Source organism: Ambystoma mexicanum, chromosome 7p, assembly GCF_040938575.1.
Source record: "Ambystoma mexicanum isolate Mex_15411 chromosome 7p, UKY_AmexF1_1, whole genome shotgun sequence".
NCBI classification, from domain to species: Eukaryota; Metazoa; Chordata; class Amphibia; order Caudata; family Ambystomatidae; genus Ambystoma; species Ambystoma mexicanum.
This window is the reverse complement of record NC_090939.1, coordinates 705,937,964-705,954,341: the sequence shown is the minus strand read 5'-3', so window position 1 is coordinate 705,954,341 and position 16,378 is coordinate 705,937,964. Positions and strand designations below refer to the sequence as shown.

General features: G+C 47.4%; 1 protein-coding gene and 1 pseudogene across 1 annotated transcript in view; one reads left to right on the top strand and one right to left on the bottom strand.

Annotated features, from left to right (window-relative positions):
• The window catches only part of ZRSR2 (zinc finger CCCH-type, RNA binding motif and serine/arginine rich 2), a 336,397-nt gene extending 327,540 nt beyond the window's left edge, over positions 1 to 8,857 (bottom strand). The window contains exon 1 of the mRNA XM_069636787.1: positions 8,714 to 8,857. Within this exon, the coding sequence (XP_069492888.1) occupies positions 8,714 to 8,751 (38 nt within the window). The 5' untranslated portion in view covers positions 8,752 to 8,857. The remainder of the gene's footprint in view (positions 1 to 8,713) is intronic.
• Positions 8,858 to 14,786: 5,929 nt separating this feature from the next.
• LOC138526699 (5.8S ribosomal RNA) lies at positions 14,787 to 14,937 on the top strand (annotated as a pseudogene).
• The last annotated feature ends 1,441 nt before the right edge of the window (positions 14,938 to 16,378 follow it).

Below are 16,378 nucleotides of genomic sequence, written 5' to 3'. Positions count from 1 at the left end.
AATGTAGGATTGGAGGTTGAATTCTTCAATCATCCCAATGGGATACAATGAATCAAATTGTGTTAATATTTTAGGCAAATCGCTGTCCCTGAACAGTGGGTGTAAAATGTCTAATCCTACACAGGGCTCGCAAAATCTACTAACCCACTTGCCATTTATAAAATCGACTCGCCAATGCAAGTACCATTTTCATGGTTCTCGACCTTGACGGCGAGTATGGGCAGGTTTGAAACTTTTACTTGGCATTTACTGCAAACCAGCTCTGTTTGCAGTAGCTGGCAAATAACGCTCAATGTCCATGGGTGACCTTTTGAGTGGTAGCATTGCAGCAAATCTGAAGTACTTATGGTGACATGCTAAATTTTACAGAAAAAACACTGGTAAATATTGTCACCATGGGGGAAGTGCATTTCTTTTAGTTTGAATATGTAAACTAAGGAACATGCCCTGCAGGTCTAGTGGGATCTTTACACATTTGCAAGGCCTGCTATACATCTCAATGGTGTTATAGTATGTTCATGTTCTTTAAAGTGTTGTGCTACTGGAGATCTTAAGTTTCCAGTGCAAATGTTGGCTTTGTGTTCCTTCCACCATTCCCTTACCTTGCAGAAAGTTTGGACCACATAGTATCGGCCACACAGACATAAATCACATTACGTGAATTATAGGTAGCGTAATCATGCCGTTTGATTTAACATCCTGATTGTGGATGTCTATTATAGCAGCCTTTGTTGATGATTTCGTAGTTACTGCAATTGAGGCATGGGTATGTGCCTGGTTTTTGCTTCTGAAATAATGCTTTATTAGAAAGAGATCTTTCAGCCTTAATCAAGTGATCTTGAAAATTCCTGCCTCTCTTGTCATGAGTGGTTTAGGCAGAGGTCGAAGTGGGCGGGAGCGGTGCTCCTTTACTTTTTATTTTTAAGTTTCACTGTTCCTATACTTTTATTTTAAAAAGAAACTGTTCTAGAATGGTTTCATTTTAAAATAAAAGTGTAGGAAGAAGTTGGTGTGTTTGTTTGGGGGTTTGGATTATGTGTGGGGGGGAGGTGCAGCAATGGGGTTTGTGGAGAGTGGGGGCAGGCCAGCAGGGAACATAGTTGACACTACTACTTTTTGTGCACTTCGACCACTGGGTTTAGGAAATAATCTCAACAGTTGTTGGTCTAATCATATACTATCACTGTTTTTCTTAATGATCCTTGATGAGTGGTGGCTTTGACTGGAATATTTCATGGAGTGTAAAAAAAAGGAAAACACTTGGTTTTCTGTTTGGAAATCAACAGTTCATGTCTAGTTTTACTAGATGCTTTTTGATGGCATGAAATGACAATTGCATCTTGGTAGCTGCTTGAATGGAAACTGTTACTCGTAATTTCACACTCGTTTTCATAAGTGTCATTGTCAGAGACTATCCTCCTTAGTCTTAGGTATTGACTGTATGGTATACTGTGGATGGAAGCTTACAGTGTGTAATGCATTGTTTACATCAGTAATTTTCCTGAAAATGTTATTCGATATGCCATTGTGTGTTAAGGTCACTTCTACATCGAGAAAGTGCAGTGTTTGTATGCCACTATCCAAAGTGAATTCTACAAGTGCATGGAGTGCATTTAGGAATTCTACAAAGCTTCCGAGTTCTTGTTCTGTACATCCCCGATTCCAACGGTATCGTCTATATATAACTTTGCCATGCCTGCACATCCCCGATTCCAACGGTATCGTCTATATATAACTTTGCCATGCCTGTATTTTCAGTGAGCACTCTTCATTATTAAGTGCATTCCATTTTTTCCAAATGGTGCATACATTTGTTTGCGTAGCCAGGGGCCATGACCGACCCAATGGATAGCCCTGATAATTGTAGATAGTAGCAATTGTTGAACTTAAAGAAGTTGTTGAGGAGAATCATCTTAACTAATTCAATCACAAAAACGTTGTGTGCTGGGAAAGATTCTTGTTGAAGCAACAGCCATTTAAGTGCATCAATCCCTTTATTATGTGGGATTGAAGTACATAAACCTGAACGTCTAAAGAGTAGAGAAGGCAATTCTCTCGAAGTTCATTTCGAAAACTCAAATGTGAGACGTATCTCTCAAGTATGTAGTTTTTTTTTTAACTATTGCTTGTAACAATAGGTCCAAATATTTGACTAATGGGTCAAGGATGTGTTCTGTACCAGCCACTATATGTCTAAAAGGTGGCTTAAGTGGATGTTTATGCACCTTAGGAAATGCATAGAAGACTGGGATTCTAGGTAATTTTTTTATGAGAAATTCTTCAGTTTTTGGGGTAATCCATTTGTCTTTTTCAGCATTCTAGGACCTCTTGCATCAGGAATCACTGTAGAGGTAGGGTAATTTTCCAATTTAACATATGTCGACTCATCATTAAGTAATGAAGAGCAATTTATCACACAAAAGGAGGTATCCATAATCACTCTTGCTCCCCCCTTACACGCAGTTTTCAGAGTGATAGTGTGGTCTTCGGCTGAACTGTTAATCAGGCACATTTTTTGTTGTTTAATGTTTGTATGTTTAGCAGTAGTATGGTTAATAGATCGTACATCTTTGATCACCTTATATTGAAACATTTCTATTGCTAGGTTATTAGTTATTAATCTGTGGATTGAACATGCTCTAAATAGGTTGTGTCAAAAAGAACATTACGTTTCATCTTGCATAGAAGTCTAAAGCGATTAAAGTGTTCTTAAAAAAGAAATTCAAGAAGAATTCTGAATGGGTGTAAACGATAGACCAAGGTTCAATAAATGAAGTTGTGCCATGGCAAGTTGTTTCCTAGATATGTTCATGACTAACTGGTTCAGCTGTTGTTCTTTGGTTTCTTCTTGCTTTTTTCGATAAATGGCACTTGAAGATCCAGGATCCAGGCAGAATCGGTTCAGTTAATACAGTTTCTGTTGGGGTTTCCAAATTTACTAGTGGTGTAACTGTATTAGTTTCTAAGTGGAGTTCCCCTCCACTACTGGAAGTGTCACTACTATGTTCACTAAGTTCAGTGTGTACTTTTCTAGGTACGGATTTGACGGGTATATTCTGTTGGTAGTATTCCTGCTAAGTATACACTATTTCTTGTGAATAATCAAGAGCATCCCTTCTCAGCTTTCTAATTTTGCATTGACTGATGTAAACACATTAAACTTTTTAAGCTTTAAAGCTATCATTCACAACACCTCAAGAACAATTTACCCTGCAGTTAATTCCTAAGACGAAGGAGAATACACTCCGACAACAACACTTAAGTGGGGGAAATTATGAGTACATTCTTTCCATTCAAGGCTACAAAGATACTATTGTCAATTACTGTTGTCAAAAAGCGTCTAGCGAAACTAGACATTAATGGTTGATTCCCTTTTTTACACTCCATGAAATATTCCAGTCAAAGCCACCTTATATCAAGGATCATTAAAAAAAACTGTCTATTATACGATTAGACCCACGTATGTTGAGATCATTTCCTAAACCATCCATGATTGCCTAGAAGTGAGGCAGACATTTTCGAGATCAGTTAATTGAGACTGAAACATCTCCTTCTAACAAACAAAAATTATTTCTGAAAGAAAACCTGGCACATACTTGTGCATCAATTGCAGTAATTACAACCACATCATAAAAGCAATTATATTAGACATCCACAATCAGGACGTAAAATCAAACTGCTACCTGTAATTCAAGTAATGTGATTTATGCCTTTAGTTGTCCTTGTGGCCGATACTACGGTGGCAGGAACACAATCCAACATTTGCACTGGCAACTTGGTATCTCAAATAGCACAACACTTAAAAAACATAAACATACTATAGCAAAGTTGAAATGTACAGTGTTGGAAATTGTACACCTACTGCCCAGGGCAGGAGATTTGCCTAAACAATGAACACAATAGGAACTATACTGGATAGAGAAAGATAATTCAATGTATCGCATTGGGATGATTGAGAAATTCAACCTCGGTGCCTACATTTAATTGCTCCGTTAACACCTTAAGTGCTAAGGACCAGCTATCTCGTCCTCGGCACTATGTTTCCAGTGCTGAGGACGAGATAGTGTGTCCTTTTTAGTGCTTCTGTTTGTGCGACCTCTTCAAAGCAGCGATTATACAAACTCTAAATCCAATGTGAGGAGGAGGGTCCTTTTCACTCCCCGGGTGTTGGATTTCACCGGCCTTGGGCACCTGTCTACCATGTGGGTCGACCGTACGCAAGCCCAGGCTTTACCTCTGGCTGGGCTGTGTTAAAGATTTTTTCCTCCAGGGAAGAATGGGAACCCAGCCGGTGCTCCCCGGAACTGACACTGGACTTTGGAATGGTTGACACTCATGGGACACAGGCGCCCAAGGCCGGCGGCATCACCTGCGACCATCCTGGAGTTTTGGCTGGCCTGCGTTACAGCTTTTCCCTCTGGGAAAGGACGGGAACCCTGTCAGGGCTCCCTGGAACCAACGCTGGGCTTGGGGCGGTCAACCTACATGGGAGACAGCCGCCCAACGCCAGGGACATAACCCCCCACCATGCTGGAGCTATGGCTGGCCTGCGTTACAGCTTTTTAGTATTTATTTATATTTAGAAGGCGCCAAAGACAGGCATAGTGGCGCCAACAACATACGATACAAAAAACATAAAAACCTAAGTCATAAATCAGGGGAAACAGAAGACTGAGAAGCAGATTCTCATTAAGTCAGAGATAAAGTCCGACCTTAGCAGAACAGAAGTGTCTTAAATCCAGCTTTGAAAGCTTCCAAGGATTGGCAAAATCTCAAGTCTGGAGGAAGGGCATTCCAGATTCTTGGTGTCATGAAGCGAAAAAATCCCTGTGCCACTATGTCAAGTTTGGCCCCAGGCATTTGAAGAAGACCCAAATAATTAGATCTCAATGTTCTTCGGACAGGTGGCCAGGAGATGTGGCTAGATAAGCCGGGCTTAATCCAAAAAGACATTTGTGAGTAATACACATTAGTTGAAAAGGTATCCTGCTGGCCATATGAAGCCTGTCTAATGCTTTTCTAGCTACGGAGATTTGGTCACACCTTTTCATTCCCATGACTGCTCTTTCTGCATTCTTTTGTGTGCTATGGAGACGCATCACGTCTCCTTTACCTATACCATGTAACAGGCTGGAGCCTTAATCTAATTTAGCTCCGATAATTGCGCTTGCGATTGTCGCTCGATTGTCCTGAGACATGTACGGCCTCAGTTGTACCAAAAGTTTGAGGTAGTAAGAAGTGGATGACACCAGAAAGCTAACATGAGCCTTCATGTTAAGCTCTTGGTCAATCACCATGCCCACAGTCTTCATCTTCTGCAAGGTGGGAATAACACATCCGGCTATGCGGAATTCACTAAAATCAGGCCCTAGCTTCTTCGGCCGAGACACTGTGCCCACAATCATAATTTCGGTTTTCCCGTCGTTCAAGGCCAACCCATTCTCCATCATCCAAGTCTGGATTATGGCATAAACCCTGTTGATTATCTTGGAGTCCTCAGTATGATTTCCTGACAGAGGGGTTATGCACTGAGTGTCATCAGCGTAGTTTGCGAAAAGAATCCCTCTGTCACTTAGTAACTTAAAGAGTGGGGCTCTAAACAGATTAAATAAAGCAGGGGACAGACGTGACCCCTGCGGAACTCCACAATCAATTTCAAATTCGTCAGCTTTATGGTCAACAATAAAGACTCTGACCTTCCGATGAGACAAAAAGGACTTGATCCAGTTAGCTGCAGATGTAGAGAAGTGTGCACCATGTTTGAGCCTGGACGCTAGTATTGCGTGGTCCACTAAATCGAAAGATCGATAAGCAGCAGGAGCGCTGTCCCACCTCCTTCTATAATTTCCAGCACGTTTGCCATGAGGTCCAGCAAGGCAGATTCAGTACTATGGCCTTCCGAAAACCTGACTGCCGTTTATTCAGGATGTGGTACTTCTCTAGAAAGATCTGAACCTGTGCGTACCTGTGCGTATGCAGCACGATCCAGAATTTTTAGTAAAAAAAGGCACATTAGAGATGGGCCTATAATTATTTGGTATTTTGGGGTCCAGTGAGGATTTCTTTAATAAAGGTGAAATCTATTTCTGTTTACTACTATTTGGCACCAATCCCTCCTTGAAGGACAGATTCACAAATTTCGTTATGAGGGGACTCAGTTGAGCAAAACACTTTCACCAGCCTTGAGGGACAAACATCACCCTGACAAAAACTGGGCTGCAGCTGTTTTATCAAAACCAACATTTCGTTTTCAGAGACTGTACAAACTCAAAGGGGGGGGGGGGGCATTCACTCCACCTTCCTGAGGGGTAGCTAGCTGGATAATTTTACCATGTAGGTCCTGTTTCGCCTTCTTATCATTCTGGATCTTTTTTATTTTTTGAGTCAATGCCTCTTGAATGGAGTCACACCATTCTTTCTTTTTGCTGGTCATAATAACTGGTGGAATCGGCTTTTCCATTTTACTCAAGATTTTAAACAATTCTTTAGTATTTGATTTGGCATTTTTTATACTTTGATCAAAGGCTATTTTCTTGCCCGATGCAATAGCATCTTTATGCACTTTAGCTGCCGCCAGATATTTATTTCCGTTAATTGCACTACTCTCCATCTTCCAGCCCTCAAACGCCTTTCGTTTGTCTGCTTTAAGATGTTGAATATCATCCGAGTATCAACAATTGGCTTCCCTTTTCAAGATATGGTGTGTTTTTTCTGGTGCTTTAATGTTTTTGGCTTTTTCCAAGCATGTTTTGATAGGCCATCGCTATTTTATTCACAGAGTCCAGCTGGGGCAGTGTGTTTAGCGTACCTTCAAAAAGTGGGGTAAGTGTTTGTGTGTCTCGATGTCACCACCAGCCTTTCTGGTTTGGGTTTCCTGGATCGAGGTGAACAGATCATGTTGAAGTGGATAAGCATATGGTCCGACCATGGACATGGCCTTACTTCTACCTTGTCCATGGCAACGTTAAAACTTGTGATCCAATTCAAGACTCTCCCCCTAATGTGCGTTGCAATCTTCACATTGTGCTGAAAACCCATATTTAACAGCATATTTTCTGTGATAGTAGCCACCTGGTCTGACTAATCATGGAGTCCTAAATTGAAATCTCCCAGTAATATTACCCTGGATGATGGTTTAATAAACAGGGTATGTCTGCCAGAAATTCTGGAAACTCAGGCATGGCAATGGGTGGACGATAGAATAGCACAAAGTCAACAGTTGCGGTAGGTTCAATTAGAACCTTAGCATGTAATATTTCACATGGATTTTGTATTCCAAGATAAATCTTGTGAATCTGGATGGATGATTTGTGAATCAATGCCACCCCTACTCCTGTACCCATGGGTCGATCTACATAAATAATAGAATACCCTACAGGAACCGCGAGTATTGAAGCAGGACCTGCCGCCTCATGTAGCCAGGTCTCCGTAATGGCACACACATCTATCTGTTGCTCCGTGATATAGTCGGCAATATCCATTGCGTGCTTTATCAGGGAACATGCGTTAATGAGCAAGCACACTAATGGTACCCCCATGCTTGAAACCCCACAATGGGGGACCAGTACCTGCGACTGATGGTGCCTCCGTAGTGCCATGGGTAGCGTCTAGCGCGTCCTCGCAAACCCCACGAAAACAGTCCTTGCAAATGTGCTCCTGACGAGTTTAAAGGGATCGGTGCTGGGTAATGTAGATCAGCAGAACTACACAAACAGCCTTTCCCAGTGAGGTGCAGTGGGCACACTCAGCGAGGGTAAGATGATCAAATACAAGGGCGCAAAATGCGCATGACTGTGAAGGATAAAAAAAGGCTGTAGTCAAGATGAGTGGCAAGGCTATGAGATTAAAGAAAACACAGTATGCAGTCCTTACTGCTTGGAACAAAGCGGGTAATACATCAATTCCTAATACAGCCTGTCAAGAAAACATACACACCAACAATGTTATGTAACCTCTAAGCGCACACAGGCATACATGGGTGCTAGGGGCAGCCAGGCACACAATCCACAGAACGTGATGAAATAGCACAAGTAATTACAAAAGTACTTCAATTTCAATTAAAGCGCACCAAACACTCATTCAGTTTTGGCAGCAGCAAGATAACACACACAGTACAATCAGTGATGTTCTCTTGCTGTGAAATCTTTATTTTAATTGTCTCTGCTTGTTCCTGATTTGCAGTTATTAATATACAATTGTAAACAAATGGGGATGCAAATCATATTTTGTACAGAAAATGTAGGCTTATGCAGAAGCATGCGGTTGTGCTACCTTTGGGCTAGTTCCTAACTCATTTTGGACTATATATGGGTTTTCATTTCTGGCAACACTGCTCTGCAACCCCCATTCCCCCCTCACTGCGGGAGAATGTTAAAGTTGAATGGGTCCAGGGAGCGCCTGATGAGGGTAAAATAATTCAATTATCCATGGAAAATTAATCAAGGCAGGTGGGCTGAATAGTGGGAGTTAACTGTGGGCACAGCCAGAGAATAGCATGAAAGTTGATTTTATGTGTAGACAAGCTAAAAGGGAATAGGACTGATGCGGGTATCAGAGAGGGCACGCACCGAGGAGCGATAAAAACAGGGGCTAGAGACTTCATGCAGTGAAAGATCGCGCGCTGTAGAAACTGCAAGATCTTCAAATGGACCAAAATCGGAGTTCTGAAATCGATCAACTTCGCTCCTAACAAATAACATCATGGTTTACTAACCTTAGAGTTTCAGCGGGTGTATTGACGGGAGCCGCCATGTTTGTTTGCTATGACGTCACATGACGGCGTGGAGGGGGATACGAGAAAGCGCAGCCGCCCCGGAAAACAGGCTGTGCGCATGCGTAAATCTAGTATGAGGAAACAAAAAGAAGACACGAGATTTCGGGTTCCTTCTGGGATTGACAGAGACATTTGTGAATGGTTGATACTAGTTCCCATCCGAGAAAAGGACCATCGGTTGCTCGGGCCATTTCTCAGATGGGAAATAGCTGCTTCAGTGTAAGTGGGCTACTTCCCATTGGTAGCGACTAGTTCCCATCCGAGAAAAGGACCATAGCAACGGCCCTCCCCCTCTTCTTCACGTGACTCTTACGTCATCCTGTGATTCCGGCCTGAGCAGTGAAGGCTTCCGACCGGAGCACGTTCAGTGAGCGGGGCAGGGGCTGAGCAGCAATTCTGAACTCTCTTACTGCCGGTGCAAGTGCAACCGGACCCTGCCAGCCTTTTGTTTGCATCGTTTAGGTTGGGCATTTTCATTGCGATGGCGGGAATGTTTCTACGGCTCTGGCTGCCAGGTTGCAGGAACAGCAGCAACCCGTGTGCTCTTGGCTGTAAATACAATTGCCATTTTCTTCCGGATACTGTGAACGTTCCTTCAAGACGCTCGATTTCGATAGGAGAGCGGGAAATTACATTTATTCTAAAAATCATGCTAATCTATTAACATGAAAGGTATGGAGGGCTAAGAAAAGGAACAGGGAGACCGTGTATGATGGTGTTTAACTGATCAACGGGGGCTAATAGAGTGATTTAATGTTTCATGAGCGTGTGAGTATTAGGATGGGTGGTTTTAGAGGAGCTACCTGCGTGTGATTCGGGATTGGCACACAGCCATCTGTTGCAAGGGGGAAGGGGCATCTATTTAGAGGGAGGATGGGGTTTTATGGTATTGGACTAGAGGGAGGGATTGGGCATCTTGGTGGGGTCTGAATAGTTGCATAGGGGCATGCTGGTGTGGGTCTGGTGGGATGGGGCACATTTGTGTGGATCTGGAGAAAGGGGCACATTGGTGTGGGTCTGGAGGGAGTGAAAGGACATAGTGGTGTGGATCTGGGGAGGGATAGGGACAATCGTGTGGGTTTGTGGAAGGGTTGGGGTACATTGGTGTGGGTCTGAGGAGGAATGGAAGACGGGTGTGTTTCTGGAGGGAGAGATGGGGCACAGTGTGTCTGGAGGGTGGCTTGGGTCATATAGGTGTGGGTTGGGAAGTTGGATGCAGCATCTTGGTGTGGCTCGGGAGGGAAGGGAGGGGGTGGGGCACATTGGTGTGGATCTGGGCGGAGGGATAGTGCACATGGGTCTGGAGGGTGGCATGTGTCATCTAGGTGTGGTTTGGGAAGTTGGAAGGGACACCTTGGTGTGGCTCTGGAGGGAGGTGGTGGGGGCACATGGGCATGTTTCTGGAGGGAGAGATGGGGAACAGTGGATCTGGAGGATGGCATGGGTCATCTAGGTGTGAGTTGTGAAGTTGGACGGGGCATCTTGGTATGGCTCTGGCGGGAGGTGGTGGGCGGAGAGATGGTGCACATGGGTGCGTTTCTGGAGGGAGAGATGGGGCACAGTGGGTCTGGAGGGTTGCATGGGTCATCTAGGTGTGGGTTGGGAAGTGGGATGGGGCATCTTGGTGTGGCTCTGGAGGGAGGTGGTGGGGGCACATTGCTGTGGCTTGGATGGGAGGGACGGGGACATTGGTCTGGGGAGGGATGGCCGCATATTGGTGTGGGTCTGGAAGGAGGGGATGGGGCACATTGGTTTGGGTCTGGGCGGATGGAGGCATACTAGGATGGGTGGTTTTAGAGGGGTTTGGCTGGGGCTATCTGCATGTGATTCAGGATCGGCACATGGGCATCTTATGCAAGGGGAAGGGGCATCTTGCTATGTGGAGGGAGGATGGGGCATTATGGTATTGGTCTAGAGGGAGGGATGGGGTATCTTGGTGTGGTTCTGGGAGGGATGGTGCACATGGGTGTGGGTCTGGAGGGAGGGATGGGGACATTGCTGTGGGTAAGAAGGGAGGCATAGGACACATTGGTGTGCATCTGGATGGAGGGATGGGGCACATTGGTCGGAGGACGGATAGGGGCATCTTTCTGTGTGGAGGGAGCATGGGCCATCATGGTATGGGTCTTGAGGAAGGGATTGGGCATCTTGGAGTCTGGATCGGAGGGGGCATTGTTGATCTGGAATCGAGGGACATGGAATATGATGGGGGCATGTCAGGGAATGGTGGAGCATGTGGGTCAGGGCTGGAGCACTCTGGTGGGAAGGAAGGGAGCATCTGGGTGTGAATGGAGGGATGGGGTATGTTTGTCTGGAGAGAAGGATGTTGGTTTATTGGAGTGGTGGGAGTATGTGTGTCGAAGGGATGGTGTAATCGGGTGTGGGCATAGAGAGAGAGCGAATGGCGCCATCCGAGTTGAGTCTGGGGGTAGAGATGAAGCATATGGGTCTTGCTCTGAGGGGTGGAGCATCTTGGTGTAGGTATGGAGGGACGGATGTTAGTGTCTTTGTGTGGGTTTGGATGGAGGGATGGTGGCATGCAGGGCAGGAGGGAGGTGGCATTTGAATCTGGAACGTGTGTTTGGATGGAGAAATGGGGCATTTGAGTGTGAATGGTATCTGCTTGTGGGTGGGGGCATGAAGGATCATTAACAGCGGAGCAGCGGGAGATGGAGCCGTGGGCCCGACCTCGGGTGCATCGCAGACGTGCAAACCACAGCCCAGGGCACCTCTCGCAGAGCGGTCCGGTGCCCGTGGTCAACCAGGTGCCAGGGAGCGGACATTCCCTTCCACCGGAGAGGGGTCAGCGACCCAGCAGATGCCTGGCAGGGTTGGGTTAGCCTGCCGGGGATGTCCCCAACCACGCACCGGAAAGGGAGTGTTAGGCCGAAACCTGTGCAGTTCCCTTAGGGACCACTGCAAAAGATTTAAGACTACATGTGTTTGGCAGTAAACCCACTTGGTAGCAGTCTGTACCACACAGATTCACTTGATAGCTGTGGCTGAGCAGACTTCCCTCAAGAAGAGTTGGGCAGTATGCAGAGTATACACAATAGGTACAGAGACACAGTAGTACAAACGAACACTGACCAGAGCTTTGATGTAAAAGTATATAATTATTTATTTAAAAACACACTTGTGATTTACACTAGCAAAAACGAGGTAAGTAAATTCAGCACACAATCACTATCATATATATATATATATATATATGTGACCAAGTGGCGAGGCAAGCCGCGAAACGCGTTAACGTTCCAAACGCGCACGGATACTTGCACTTTGGGAGAGCCTTACCTTTATGGCTTTTTAAATTGAATTTTGCCACTTGCAAGGCATTAATAAAGAATACATTTATCTCAACCTGGATGTCCGGACTTTGTTTATTTCTGAAACTATGAAGAGTGCTACTCACCCAGCCTGACGTCTTTCAGTGCTTCGAAGATATATATATATATATATATATACAACCCTATTCACTTATTAGACAAGTCTTGGTGAGAAACACCACTTATTTTCAGACAGAGGTGAGCACTTAACATAAAATGACACTCTAATAAGTTGTAAAGAAAGGGAGGGAAAAAGGCAGAGTTAAGGAAGCACACAAGTTTCAATACTTTTACAAAGAACCACAGTAAGGCAGGATAGGCAGAGTTCTACTGGAGAGCAAGGAAGTCAATTGCAAGGCCCACTCTTGGAGAGAGCAAGCAGAAGGGGTCCAGGTTCACACAGTGGGGTTATGCCCAAAGAGTCTTGTAGATAGTTCACACAAAAAGGATGAAATTAAAGTCAGGAAAAGTTAGCGAGGTTGTCCCAGGCTAGCCCAGGTTAGAAAGTCGAGGCTTTACTGTCACCCCGAACGATCTGTCGCAAGGGAAGCCAGGCAGGACACAGTACCTTAAGTGTGAAGGAAGCTCCAGTGGGGGCAGTTGTTCCTGGCAGAAGGTGCAAGTCAGTGTTTCGTCCAGAGGGAGAAGAGGTCTTGCCGTGGAGGAAAGATGAAGGTCGTTGCACTGCCAGGGAAGGAACCAGCCGCGGAGTTCTCCGGTTAAAAGGCACTACCCTTCTCTTCGCGGTAGTGGTAAACCGTGGTATTCCGGTTGCCGGGGTGCTTGGCACGGGCAAGGGGGCCACAAGATGCTCCAGGAAGGTGAAAAGAAGGCAAAACTGGTTATCCCCACCAGTCAAAGGAAGAAGACTCTCCGGACTGGAGATCTCCTCTGTCATCAGGAAAAGTGGTGAGACGGTTCAGCAGGGCTCCACTGGTGGTGTCGTCGTTGCAGGTCGGCTCAGCTTCTCCCTCCTCAGCTTCTTAGGTCCTGTGGCGAATTCTGAAGTTCCAGTCCCCAAAGCCCTGCTTTTATGCAGCACACCCCCATTCACTCAGCCTAGCTGTCAATCAAACATGCTAAGGCTCACCACTTGGGCCAATCACATAAGAGTGCGACTTGAGTTACCAAGGTAACTCTGTCCAGGGTGTCTAAACCCCCCCCCCCTACACCCCCTGTGGTTCCCAGACAGAGTGGCACCACTTTTGGAGGCTTCTGTGGAGAAGCCCGCCAAAAAGTGGAATAAAGGGCTCGATTTGGGTTGGAGTCACAGAAGAGAACACAAACGCCATTTTAGAATCGAGTTCTGGCAAAAATACCAACCGGTGAATTAATATTAAATAAATAAACCGGCGGTATGTTCGAGGCTATAAGAATTAAATAATTAAAGTTGGTAGCCTTGAACAATGGGAAAATCCCATAGAGATATATTCGCGGTCGAATATAAAAAGTAGTATCCACTGCCACCAGCCAAAACTCGATCAGGGGGGACGGAGATGTACCCCCTCGAACAACAGACCCCAGGGCAATCGAATTGCGCCAACCAGTACGTCCAGAATATGATGGTTTGTACTGGTTTCTGTTCATAATTTGGGACTAGTAAAGCCAATGGTGACTTTACATGCCCTGGGAGGACAGTAGTCAGTCCCAGGGTATGGAGTCTGTTGGGGGGGTCGCTACGACACCCCTGGGTTACGGCACGGAGGTGCTGTGTAACACACATAAAAAAAAACATGTGAGACCCTATGGAGTAAAAGACCCCATAGACCATAAAACACATTGAAAGTTAAAGGAACACCTCAAATCACGCCTAAGAGTGGGAGTAAAAGAATCTCACTCTTAGCAGGACAGAAAAAAAAAAACTCCAAAAAATCCAGCAAAGCTGCTGGGGGACTCGCTAGATTTGGGAAATTAGCCTTACAGAGAATTCTCCCTAACAGGGAGCCCTGCGCGGCCCCCTCTCCTCACTGAGCCCGCCTCTGCGCTGGCCGGGGGTGCGCACTCCTCTCTCTGACCTGCCAGCAGGTGGACATTGGTGGGCACACCCCGGTCAGCAGGGAAGCCCCGAGTGGGGGCAGCCGGGAGCCGAGGGAAACCTGACTGCTCTCAAGGGGCGCCTCCCCTGGCAGACAGGGGCCCGGCACGCCAGGCATGAGCCCTGAACCATGGTGCAGCTGGCTTAGTTGACGGTGGGCGCCAAGGTTCCAGCCGCCTACATCTGTGGGTGAGCGATGGCCAGGCCCGCTGGCACAGTGGGTGACCTTCCCTCTTGCCCAGGTACCTGGAGCTGGGCCCTATGCGGCCGGGCTGGGGTTTGAAGACTCCAGCGGTGCCATCCGACCCCCTGTCTGTGCTGTCTCTGGCCCACCTCGCTGTCTGTCTCCCAGCCCCCCCCCTCCAAAAGGGAAGCGGAAGGGGTCGGGGAAGGATGAGTGGATCGGGCCGGGTGGGCAGGTGGCGGAACGGCCTACTTCCATTCCCCTGGGAAGCGCTCTGCTGCTGCAGGTGGCAGTCAGGCTTCCCAGGCTGAGCACCTGGATTTATTTTTATTTTTTTTTAAACCACAATGGTTTCGGCCGAGCTAGACGGGGCGCTGGGCTGTCCTGCCAGAGGCGGCGCTACCTCCCCTGGCCTTTCCTGCACCGGTAGGGTCGTGCCGACATCTGGAACAAAAAAAATGTGCCTGTTACTCTCAGCGGTGGATCACTCGACTCATTTATCGATGAAGAACGCAGCTAGCTGCAAGAATTAGTGTGAATTGCACGACACATTGATCAACACGTTGAACGCACCATGTGGACCTGGGTTTTTCCTGAGGCTACGTCTGTCTGAGAGTCACTTGTACATCAATCCCCCCGGGGTTCCCTCCCAGGGGCGTGGCTGGGGCTGTCGCAGGGACCCCATTCCATTCATCCCCCTAAGGTCAGACCCCGATCAGCACCGTCGCTGGATCCTTGGATCTGGCGTGCAAGCTCATTGCCGATGCGTCCTGGCCTCCCCAGTTTCCCCGCCTCATGCTGGTTTCGGGAGGGCCGGGTGGCCGTCGCACCCCGGATGTGGTGGCAGCGGCAGCAGCAGGCTTTAAAAAAGCTTGGCGCACATTCACCCTAACCCGGGGTACCTGGCTGTGTTGTGTGTGGCTGTCTTTGGTGTCCCATGGCTGCCGGCGCATGATGACCATGGAGCGCGGACCTCGTGACCATGTGGGCTTCGGTCGCAGATTGGGACAGAGCACACTCGCCTGCGCCAGAGGCACAGGGCTGGGGCAACCCCCCGTATGGGCCCGAGGCCAGCTGCCCTGAGCTTTGTGCTCCCTGACCACGGCCTCAGATCAGACGTGGTGACCTGCTGAATTTAAGCATATTACTAAGCAGAGGAAAAGAAACTAACCAGGATTCCCCCAGTGAAAAGGGAAGAGCCCAGCACTGAATCCCCATTCAGCGGCAGGCGTGGGAAATGTGGCGTACAAAAGACTAACTGCCCGGCATCGCTCGGGGGGCTCAAGTCCTTCTGATCGAGTCTCGCCACGTCTTCTTGGAGTCAGGTTGCTTGGGAATGCAGCCCAAAGCGTTTGGTAAACTCTCTCTAAGGCTAAATACAGGCGCAAGACTGGTGGCCAACAAGTACTGTAAGGGAAAGTTGAAAAGAAGTTTGAAGAGAGTTCAAGAGGGCATGAAACGGTTGAGCGGTAAACTGGTAAATCCTGTGGGCGGACTGCACAGACCCCAACACGGCAGGCAGGTTGGTCACCTGGAACGGTGGAGGCCCTTGTGGGTTTGTGGCCCGGGCACATCCAGCCCCAGCAGGGCGCATTTCCTCTGTAGCGGTGCACCATGACCCGCTGGGAAGGCTCCAGGGGGCAGGTGGCTCTCTGCTCCAGTAGAGAGTGTTACAGCCCCCTGACAGTTTTGCTGTGTTCACAGGGCTGAGGGAGATAGACCGCCACCGCGCCCTTATCTGGAAACCGTCCTGGCCCCTCTTGCGGGTCGCTAGAGTGGCGACGGGAGACGGGGCTTCCGATGTGACTGTGATGGACTGCTCTCAATACGCCCCGACCGCGTTGTGCTGCCGGGCGGGGAGGCCCACAAAAGGCGCCAGGGGTCTGAGGTGATGTCGGTTAACCACCCGACCTGTCTGGAAACACTGACCAAGGAGTATAACATGTGTCAGAGTCAGAGGACCGAATGAAACCCTGTGATGTAATGATGTTGAGGGCCGGTGCTCGCCGATTGCAGTTGCATCCTGTCGCGGTGAGCCCTGCACCGACCCGTCTCGCCCG